General features: G+C 42.9%; 1 protein-coding gene across 1 annotated transcript in view; it reads left to right on the forward strand.

The window, feature by feature from the left end:
- The window catches only part of LOC147634178 (Nucleotidyltransferase family protein), a 67,298-nt gene extending 57,311 nt beyond the window's left edge, over positions 1 to 9,987 (forward strand). Inside the window, exons 10-13 of the mRNA XM_086805331.1 lie at positions 183 to 280; positions 591 to 639; positions 726 to 770; positions 9,074 to 9,987. Of these exons, the coding sequence (XP_086661457.1) occupies positions 183 to 280; positions 591 to 639; positions 726 to 770; positions 9,074 to 9,529 (648 nt within the window). The 3' untranslated portion in view covers positions 9,530 to 9,987. The remainder of the gene's footprint in view (positions 1 to 182; positions 281 to 590; positions 640 to 725; positions 771 to 9,073) is intronic.
- The last annotated feature ends 1,774 nt before the right edge of the window (positions 9,988 to 11,761 follow it).

Below are 11,761 nucleotides of genomic sequence, written 5' to 3' on the forward strand. Positions count from 1 at the left end.
TATTACGTACTTGCAACATCATATATCATTTGCATGTTGGAGATCCTGGTCTTTCCAAGCTTGTACACTATTTTTTTGGAGGTTCATGTTTCGTATTTTAGTAATTTTTGCAGGCTATTAATATAATTTCATTCTGTAACTGTATTAAAGAATGCTCAATTTTCTCTTTTGGCTGAGTGCAGATAGAATTTCTTGAATTTTATGGGCGTTCTCTAAATATAAAAGATGTTGGCATCTCGTGCAGAGATGGGGGATGTTTTTTCAAGAAGAAGGAAAGAGGGTAATATTTGTCCCAAATTTGTATTTCTGAACGGTACTGTGTGATACTGTGATGGTAGTCAGAGCCTTGGGGCAGTTAAGATTAAACTGCCCTTTAATTCCAGTTGCATCTGCTTGATTTAGATGCAATCAAAGATAGTCTTAGACATTTATCTTTTGAAAGAGAAAACTGCTCCCCCTTTTTTGTGTTTTTTTCTTCCATAGCTTGGTGTTCATCTATTTTCTCTGCATGGTCTGTATTGACGAGGATTTCACCTCCAAATTCCTAAGATATGGTTTTTTCCATGGTGCTGTTATTCTTGTTACTGTAGATTTTTTGATGCAAAGAAACCCCATTTGCTGACTGTAGAGGATCCTCAAGTAAGACACCTATCTCATAAGTTTGTGCTATACCTACCTCATGAATGATTTGTCAAAACAAAAGGTAATCAGTTTTCTATGTGCAGGCCCCATCAAATGATATTGCCAAAAACTCATTCAATTTCCAGAAGGTGTAATCCTTAACCTTTGCACAGATAATGCATTGCACAACATTTGTCTTGGGATCATGCATATTTTTGCTATATAGCCAAGTCAGTAGCTTTGAAGATGGAGGTCTTTGTGTGCCTTTAGACCAAAACAAAATATCCAGAATTTTACAGTCCGATGTTTAATGCAGTTTCAGCAGAAAGACCTTGATCTCAGCCCATTAGCATTTAGTGGATTATAGAGAGCATGAATACGTTGAGTCAAGATGGCAACAAGCACAGATTCCTCCCCTTGAGGTGTATTTTCCTCTTCAGTTAGAGGAAAATACACCTCAAGGTCATTATTACTTCTGCCCCAGTCCTGAAACTTCCTGATTTCACCAAGGAATTTGAAGTGGTTACTGATGCCGCCAGTAGTCTAGCACTTGGTGTTGTCTTAGGCCAAGAAGGAAGACCAGTCGCTTATACTTCTCGTCGCAAGCTGAAGCAAATTATGCCACCCATGATTTAGAGCTCTTAGCAGATGTTCATTGCCTCAAATTATGGAGACATTATCTCTTGGGAGGCAAATTCCAGCTTGTAACTGACCACAAAAGTCTAAAGTGGATCTTCACCCAGCCTAACCTCAACATGCGTCAAAGGAGATGGATTGAAATTCTACAAGAATATGACTTCGACATCAAATTCTGCCCTAGGAAAGATAATGTGGTAGCAGATGTACTTAGCCGCAAATCTTTCTTAAGTGCAATTTCAATGGAACACATGAACTACCAATTCTTGGATCACTTGTTCTTAAAACTCTAACTTGGGCGTCTGAGTCACATGCTTCTTAAATTTGAATGGCCTAGATTTTGTGATCCTTGGCATAATTTGAAAACCAAAATCAAATGCACCAATGATTGCAAAGATGCACCACAGAATGGTTGCAAATGATTACATTCTATACCCCTGTAACAAAAGTATGGGAAAGATAAGGGGTTGAGGTGATTGTAAGATTTCTCGCAATCTCTTGGCACGAAAAAGAAAGACAAAACAAAATTGTACCGCCTTCCATTGATATATACATTTCTAATAGAAACCACGTTTTTAATGTCAAGGCCTCTTGGCATCAAAACTCTAACCCTAACTCAGCTCTCAAGCACACAAATGTGGAGAAACCCTAGCATGGCATAGATTGTTTAGCCTCGCATTCTTATATATGATGGATATAAAGATCACATATTCACAGATCAACTACGAAGAATTGTGTGGCACTTGTCAAGGGCTGTGTGAGATGACATATAGAATGCATAAAACATTTTCTTTTATTAGTGTTTTATTCAAGTTTTCAATGCATGGACATTAGAAGCGACTTTAGGACATTTATTTGGTGTGAACTCATTTAATAACTTTCAGCCATGAAGAGGTACGTTCTCTAACACATGCAATTGTAATCATACATTCATTCATGCAATCTATGGTGCTTTCTCTCCGTCAACTGTCTAATTGCAGTATTGAAAGGTTTATGGTGTTAATTGCTCAAGCATTAATCTGAATCTTTAGACATTTAATTAGTATCAGAACGTTCAATTTTTCTGAGGCTCGTGGGAGAAGAAATTGCTGAGAGCAATTCTGTAAAACCCCATGGGAGAAAATTTGAAGAGATTTTTCAGCCCCATGTGTGTGTGTGTGTGTGTGTGTGTGTGTGAGAGAGAGAGAGAGAGAGAGAGAGAAATGAAATGAAATGAAATGATATATTAACGTCTTCAAAAGGCCAAAATGACCTATGAGACCAAAAAGGTTACAACAATTGGTGGATCTGATACAATGTCTGTGTAAGGAAAGCTAAAAACAACTAAACAACTAACTGAAACTGAAACAACTATGAGGAAAAGTACGGTACCAGGAACGCCTAATGGATAACATCTAGGAGGAAAACTCCAGCAACAAAGGTAAGCATCATACACATCACTATCCAAAGATGTCTCTCATCGGTCGATGGCGGATATCCTCAATGTCCTCCATGGTGAGTACTCTGACTGGACGTCTCCCATGCCGTGCTAGTATGATCCTGATCCTCTGTTGTAGTCTCCGCCGGTGTCGAGATGGGCCTCTCATCTTGGGGCGCCTGGACCGCCCCAGCTCTATAGCCCGATCAATCAGTGTACCTCTGGTGCGGCTGTACTCTGGGGCTAGCTGCAATGCCTGCTGACCTGACTGCTCAATCTCTGGTCGAAAGAAGTCTGTAATCTGCCTCTGTAGGTGTCTCTCCCTCTCTGATCCCCTCCCTCTCAGGAGACCCTCTCTATGTCTACGCAGCTCCAGCAAGTACAATCCGAGGCATCTCTGATCCTGGTATCTCATGACTCTAGAAAGTGGTCCAAAGCCCTCTCTGAACAGGCAGTGAAAACGGCCTCGTATCTCATAATATACTGGACAGTGACATATGTAATGTAACTCTGTCTCTGGCTCCATCTGGCATAGCTGACAAATCCTGGCCTCAGCTGGTACTCCTCTGAATCTGCCAGTCTCAATCTCTAGCTGGTGTGAGGATGTGCGCATCTGACCAATAGCACACCGTACCCCATGAGAAAGATGAGTATCCATGTAGCTGGGTCTAATCACAAACCCATCCTCCGTGAGCTGGAGAAGATGATCTCTATAGAAAGCCATCTTCGTACCAAGCTCGTGTGTCGGCTGTATCCATGTCCTCCTAGTGTCCAGCTGAGTCAAGTCTTGCCTGATAAGTCTGGTAATCTCTGCCCGTGTGAGAGAGAGGGAGGGTGCATCCAGGGAGTACTGAAATGGAGGTAGCCTGTCCATACTAAAGCCATGCAGTTGGAACCAAGCTGTCATTTGTGCATACTAACATGATCCGTCTCCCTGTGATGCCAACTGTCGTGAAGACTCCAGGGCTAAGCGAGCATATCTGTCTCTAGGGAGAGCCCAAGTGCTATGTATAAAGGAGACTGATCGAGTGAGTGCCTCTACTACCAATGGGGGGGCAGCCATCTCTGCACGGATAATATCATGTGGTACGGAGGCCTTGGCCCTAATCATCCGGGAAATCATAGAAACCAAGGACCTCTCCATACGTCTCCATCCATCAGTGCTACCAGCTCGGCTGTGGTGATCCACTGAGGGTCCCCATATCTCCACTCCATACAGCATGGCTGAAGTGACCAAAGTGTCAAAGAGCCACAGCTTTGTTCGAGGTTCCTGAAACTGAACCTGCGAACACATCCTCTCTAGTCTCCCCAATGCTGCATAAGCTCTGGTCAATCTGGTTTCCGCTGCTCTCCTCAAGGAAAATAGTGGGCCACTAAAAACCACACCAAGGTAAGTATATGCATCTGTATACTCCACTGTCTCCTGACCATATGTAAAGGTGGGCATTGACCTCCTAACCCACTGTGCTGTGGTGTTAAACACCATCACCTTGGTTTTACCAAGGTTAACAGACAATCCACTGTCCTCTGCAAACATGTGCAATGCATCCAAATGACGCTGCATCCCCTCTGGAGAATCTGAGATCAGCACAATATCATCAGCATACAATAACAGCGGAATCCATGTCCCTGCTAGCTGTGCTCCTCTGTCACCCTCCCGCTCTACATAGTCCGAAACCTCATCCACATACATCCCAAATAAGGTAGGGGAAAGGGGGCAGCCCTGTTTCACCCCAATAGTGGAATGAACCATCTCAGATATACCCTGGGTAGTACGTACCTGCCCCACAACTGTCCTGTATAAAGCCATGATTCCCCAAATCAGCTCTGTGGGCACTCCCATCTCCTGTAGTCTGCGCATTAGTCTGGCTCTCGGTACTGTGTCAAAAGCTTTGCGGAAATCCACAAAGCAACAATAAATCCTCCTGCCATATAATCTGCCCTCCTCAATAATAGCTCTGAGTGTCAAGATATGGTCAAGAGTGGAGAAACCTCTCCTGAACCCTGCCTGCCCTGATGCACGTATGCCCTCTCTCTAGAGAGAGAAAGAAAGAAAGCTGTATTAACGTCTACTAGAGGCCGAACTCGACCTATGAGACAAATCAATGTACAACTGTCAATGTCTTCTTGATGTCCAGAAAAAAAAAGGACAAACTGAACATGAAATAAACTATAAAAGTATTGAGCTAGTGGGGGGGTGTGATGGATGGAGCACTACTGCTAGAGGCTCAGTATGCAACCTATATGCGTAGGGTATACAAGAATGCAATGCAGATCTGTCTGGCTCCAACCAGTACCATAATGGGGTGTAATATGTGATACATAGGCGATGGCGAGGCAAAAATACCTCGGAGCATGATCTCCGGGTGTGAGTGTAAGTGAGCTAGCCGCTCCTGGATATGGTGCTGATGTCGAGCCCGTATCTCTGTGATCTCCCTCTGATGTAGTCTGGGAGTCTGGTAGCTTGGTGCTCTCGGTCTCCGTCTGGCTCGGAGGTCCGCAGCGCGCTGAAGTGTAACCCCCTCCTGTGCCAGGGTAGGCACTAGGATTGATCTCTGGAAGAAATCAGTGAGCTGGACCTGTCGACAACCTCTCCGTGTGGTATGAGTCCGTATCAGTGTCTCTCTGTGGCGTTGTGTCTCTAGCAAGAATTGGCCAAATCTGCGCTGGTCTACGGACTCCATGATCTGGTGGAGCGAGGGATGTCCATTGAAGATGGTGGTGTATGTCTCTCTAATGACACTATATGCTCTGCATCTGCATACATAATGTTCCACAAGGCCTCTGCAAATAGATGGTCCCTAACATACCTTCAACACTCAGTAAGTGTCTAGAGAGGGTGAGAAGGGGCTGCGTACAGGGGGCTGCGCTGGCTGCTGGTGTAATTCGTGCAAGAGATGAAAGCGCTGATTGCACATGTAGCAAGGTTTCGAGCAGCAGGTGTTAGCGACTGCTTATAGCGCAACACCATGGAGTCTTCTCCTATGCAAGCTGCGTGGCGAGGAGGTGGAGGACAGAAGGCAGCGGTGCAGGTGTGAAGGTGACGACTACTGCTGTTTTTTCTTTGAAAAAGAAAAAACCTTATTAAAGGCATAAGCCTAAGGTTATTAAACCTTAGGTGTGGGCAAACCCATAAAGTAGGCAGTGTGGACAAAGAAAGAAAAAACACGTAGGGTGGTGCCCCCAAGGTGAGTGACCAGGCAGAGTAGAGGGGGGAAAAAAAACAAGGACACTCCTTTATTAATGGATCGGGCGCCCACAATTTTTTTTTTCTTTATATAAGTGGTAACACAGCTTTTTGAAGTGCCCGGTTACCCAAATTTGTGCGGACCTACGACTTGCAAATACAAACATAGAGCATGCTTTGGGTTATTTTTCTCCATTTGAACATAAAAACAATGGGGCTTTCACACAAGCTTTCCATTCCACCCCCCCCCGGATTGGGAAGTCAGTGTAGCTAGGGTGACGACAAGTGTCCTGTCCCCTGTGCTGTTCTAGCGCTCGACTCATCGCGGTGGTCATGGGGGATGCCTAATTCGTGGCTCTTGCCCGATGGTACGTGGCCCTTGCCCGACCATGATAATTGGCTAATTGTTGGAAGGGGAAATCGGCTCCACCCACTTGAGTGGGCCCCGGGTGTGTACGAAAAAAAAGTGTCCTCTCCCCTAGTTACAAGCTAAGTGAGCACAATTTGGAGGCTTGGAGATGGGAAACAAAGAGAAAAGAACCCCTCAAAAACAAGCCCGAATTAGCAAACGTGCAAATCTTTGTGTGTTCCGCCCGTATAAGCCTCAAGTTTGGTGTGAGACCATGGCCCTTCTCAAGCACATTGCCGGCAAGATACTCTACCTTGCTCCCTTGTTTTAGTGAGCAAACCTGTGAAGATGGGTGAGAAGCTTGAAGCCCTAGTGTTGCCTAGAGAATAGCAAGTTGGATGGTAAAATTATTAGATATGGAAGTTAAAGACGAAGAATTTTCTTGTCTGAAAGGACCTATAGGAAATTAAGAGCAGTTTGGAAAAAAGGCTTTATATACTCTCATACGGAAGACCCATAGAAGAAAGGCAATCGATGTAAAAGAGGGTTCGTCGATTGATGATGAGGAACCAACACCTAAAGAGAAGGAGTGTCTAGCAGCTATTGAGTTCGTGAAGCCACTCCATCTTTTGAAGAGCTTTTGGGTATCTTACTTCAAGAGGAGATGACCCGGAAAGGCAAGACCCCAAAAAAGGGTTCAAGGGGAATGAAGAAGCATATAATGTGGGACCAAACTTTCTAAGAGGAAGAGGAGAACGTGGTAGTGGAAGAGGCAATTTCAGATTTTCTTCCAACCGTCCCATGCAAAGCCAAGGTGAGAAGTCATCATATGGACAGCCATAACAACAAAGATTCAATTTCAACTCTAGAGGTAGAGGAAATTACAGGTTATCCAACAATAATGCAATCCAAAGCAAAGGTCCATGCTATTATTGTTGGAAAGATGGACACATCGAGAGGAAATGCCACATCAAGCAACAAGCACAAGGAAATGGAGGAAGAGCAAGAGGACAAAGTTTCCACAATCATGGAAGGCAAGCATCAAATTTTGTTGGGCAAAGAGAGCAAAAGGCTGAGGTCCTTCTCATGGCAATCAAAACCTCAACACATGATGGTGAGTGGTTTCCTGATTCGGGGGCATCCTCTCATGTGACATATCGTACAGATTGGTTTTCAAACTTTGTGGTAGAGGGCTGTAAAACCAATGTGATTCTTGGTGATGATAGTGCTCAAGGGGTTGAAGGGTATAGAGACATACCAACTCAGCTTTCATCCAGTATGAAAGGTCACATCAAGGATGCTGTACCAATTCCCAACTCGGCAAGAAATTTGCTTTCCATGGGCTGTATTGCAGATCAAGACATGAAGATTCAGTTCTATGATTAGTGCCTCATCAAAGACATGAAGAAGAACTTCAAGGTTGTAGCTTGTGGTGTGAGAGATGTTAGAAAGCTCTACTAGCTGGACACTATTTTGGACCAGCATGCTTTGATGGCCTCAAAAGATGACATGAATCAATTATGGCATGAGTGATTTGGGCATTTAGGCTGTGATAATCTTCAGCTTCTTCATGACAAAGGTATGGTCATGGGACTTCCAAAGAAGTGTCAAATTCAAGTGTTTGTGAGCCAAGTATGATGGGAAAGCAATCAAGGTCTCTGTTCCTAAACATGAAGCATATAGGTCAAAAGGAGTACCTGATCTCATTCATAGTGATACTTGCGATCCTTCACCAACACGATCTCTTGGAGGATCATCTTATTATGTTACATTTATTTATGATTACTGACTTAAGTGTTGGATTTACTTCTTTAAGCACAAGTTGGAAGCTTTTGAATGCTTTCAAGAATTAAAGGAAAAGCTGGAAAATAGGCTTGGAAGGCGTATCAAGGCTTTGAGAACAGAGGTGGAGAATACAATTCAAAGGCATTCAATGATTATTGTAAAGAGCATGGCATTCATCATCAATTCACAACAGCATATACTACTCAACAAAATGGAGTAGTGGAGTGAAAGAACCGCATACTTCTTGAATGTGTTCAAAGGCATTCAATGATTATTGTAAAGAGCATGGCATTCATCGTCAACTCACAACAGCATATACTCAACGAAATGGAGTAGCGGAGTGAAACAACCGCATACTTCTTGAATGTGCGAGAAGCATGCTAAAGGCAAGAATTCCTGAAGATAGTTTTTGGTCTGAAGCTGTCCAAACAGCCACATACCTTCAAAATAGGGCACCAACAAAGGCTGACTCCACAGGAGGTTTTGACTCCACAGGAGGTTTTCTTGGGATTCAAACCTAAGATATCTCATTTGAAAGTGTTTGGTTTTGATGGTTATGTAAATGTACCGGATGAGAGGAGGAAAATAGATGAAATGCATCTTCATTGGCTATGCTTCAAATTCTTCTTTACAACTGGTAACCCTATTTTCAAGTGGTCATAACTTATTTTTTGGGAGCATTTTTCTGGCTACCATGCGTTTGAAACCATGTGATATAAAGCTTTCCAAGAATCTCAAGAACCACAGATTTTGAAAGCCTGCCTTTCACCTATAATTTCCTGCCCTCGCCTTGTGATTTTCGATTGACTGAACTGTGTGGGATTCATTCAAATGTATTGTCCTCAAACCTATTATCGCCTAGGGTTGAGGGACATTTTTCCTGTGCTGGTTGATCTCCTGCTGTCATTAAGTTCACAAGTCAAGAAGCACAAATCAGGGTTCTGTACGTGAATGTCTTCCAATGTAGATACACATTTGGTCAGATTGTGATATTCTTTGAGTAGGAAAAAGGGTTCTCTTATTTTCATTACAAAGGTGAGATTGTCTTTTTTGTATTCTGACTCCGGGATTATTGCAGGTGCGGTTTGCTTTCATGCTGGCCCACAGATTGCTTACCAACTGTGATAGTGGTGAATCAAGAATGCAATCTGGTCTGCTTGCACGCATTGTGAGGGTGGATGAGAAACTTGCTGCGCGAAAAAGTTCAGTTCCTACACCATCAGAACAAAAGGGTTTCTCATCTGTGTCACAGGTATCCTATTGGCATGAGCGTGGGCATATGTATATGCAGGAAAGCCAGAAGAACCTACATGCAGTTGCAGTAGAGCAAAATTTTCCACGGGGTGGGTTTGATAGTGAACAGATGAGGCCAAAGAAAGGAAATAAAAAGAGAAACAGAGCAAAGAAGACATTGCAAGAAGAAGAAGTCAGTTCTCAAGAAGAAAGAGCACACAAAAGGAACAGGTATTCAAAACACCAAAACGCGTATTCAAAACACCAAAACGCAAGTAAGCGAAAGCATAAAAAAAATTGATGGTGCAAGGCCAACCCTGTATTAAAGTCTCTGCAAATTTGTGTTGGTGAATCTGGGAGGCAACTGAGATTACATGCTTACAACATTCCACACCACTTGAATGAGCCTCACCCTTGAAACAGATAGTGAGCCTCTCACAGGAGCACGAGTGGCTCCAAGTTCTCAAGGAGAACCAGTTTTTAGAAGACCTGAATTCAGCCCCCCTTTTTTTCTAGCTGGTTGAAGTTTTGTCCAGGCATTCAAGAGATGGAGATGATAATGAAGAGCTATGAAAATTCCTACAATGCATGATGAGGAAAAGCAGGTTTTGTTATGCTCATGCTACAGATGGCTTTCGATTCTCATTTTGTAAGACATGATTACTTGTTACGGAAGGCAGCACAGAGTTGTTTTTTAGTATAGCTCCATGAGCCACTCCATTCTCATCTATTTGTACATTATAATATATGTTCTGCTTTCCGTGGGGCTAGTTCTTTTTTTTTTTTTGGGTGAAGCTATGATTTTTATTTTTTTTTCAAGAGAAAATGGCTAAATTTGGGCATCAAATGCTAGATTATTGTTACAAGCTATTTGTGTGGCGTGTGCCAAGAAACTCTCTCTAGGATTGACATTAATGTAGGTAGAATTTGGCTGCAGGTTTGAAACGTTTTGTGATTGCATACACCTTTAGAGATGCTAGTGATATTAAGAAGTCCTCTATGCCAACATCTGCCTGTGAAAAAAAGCTTGAAACCATTTTTAAGAGGTATCTGGAGAGAACACCCTTGTCTGTAACCAAAGATCATTTACACAAATACGAACGGAAGTGTTATAATTACCGTCCGTATGAAGGTTGCAGTTGGATGTTACATGTTGTGTATTGATGGGATTTCCCTAGGAACATAAATGCTTTGGGAAACCTAAGGCTTAACCTGTGAAAGGATCAACATTGGGGGGCACTAGGGAAAGACTAACATACTACCATGTGAGGCATATGGACTCCCTACCTTGAAGAGTCGAGGTACCTTTTTTTTCCCAACTAGCCTTGGGTCCAAGATCCTTCCATAGTTACTGATTTTTCACTGCCTGTAGATTCTTAATTATCCGCCTATAGGCGATGCCGCCATTGAGGAAGCACAAGGGGGTTTTGAACCTAGGACCTCTTGATCCTAGGCACACCTTCACCACTTGAGCTATCACCTCATTGGCAAGAGTCGAGATACTTTACATGGGAAGGCAATGAGGGTCTAAGTGCAAGGTTGGGTGGTTAATGGCAAAAGGAAGTCCTCTCTATCTCTCAGGTTATGTCATACTAGTGAACCTGTGAGTGAATACGCACCCTTCTGACCTTTCTTACAAGCTTTGTACTTAATGCTTTCCTCCTTCACAACAGTCATAAGCTCATGTCGTTTTGCTTCTTGTGCTTTACTCTTTGCAAGAGCACCCAGCCCAATATAGCTAGCAACCAGTACCGACACATGGCTGATATGCTTGCGCGGGTCCATCTCTCACCAGTCGGCAACACAAGACCATTTGCACCGTAAAAACACTAGCATCGTTTCCACATACGTGCACAACACATTTTAGACCTTTATATTGAACTAATAAGGCTACACCCCTTAATATTGAGGCGCAGGCCTTTTTGGTTGAAAGCTTTCTACCGCTTCTAGCCTCACCCTTTCATCAAACCTTTATAAAGATTTGAAACCCCCCAAACTCTAATGGTGAAGAAGATTCTATTATTACCTTCCATAGGTTGAGGAAAATCTTGCCAAAGGATCAATGATGGAAGCTAGTCTATCATGAGGAAGCTATCCTTATAAATGGTGGATGATTCTAGGTAATAGGATTCATAGAGGGTCTCAACTCAAAATGTAAATTGGAGGACAAGAAGGGCCCTTATAAATCTTTGGAAGAAACCATAAACTTGTATACATCTAGAATCATACAAAGAGGAAGGGCAAAGTGGGACAAGGCTCGGATAAGCCTAGAGGATTAGTTAAAAGGAATTTCACCTTTAAAAAACAGGAGGGAACCTAACCTCACATGGAAACTTGAGAGGTCCGAGCCAAGGTTTCTAACTCCTTCATTAGAGGTCAAGGAACAAGGTTTTTCTTATAGATGTTTAGAACATTGTACTTGGAAGTGGCTAAAGAAAAATGAAGATATAAAAGTAGATAAATCTCCCTCTAAACAAGTGCAATCAATGCAAAGATGAATTGATGGTGCTTTAAGAATCAAGGAGGTAGAGAT

Source organism: Cibotium barometz, chromosome 11 (assembly GCF_041138505.1).
Source record: "Cibotium barometz isolate CiBa-2024 chromosome 11, ASM4113850v1, whole genome shotgun sequence".
Classification (NCBI taxonomy): Eukaryota; Viridiplantae; Streptophyta; class Polypodiopsida; order Cyatheales; family Cibotiaceae; genus Cibotium; species Cibotium barometz.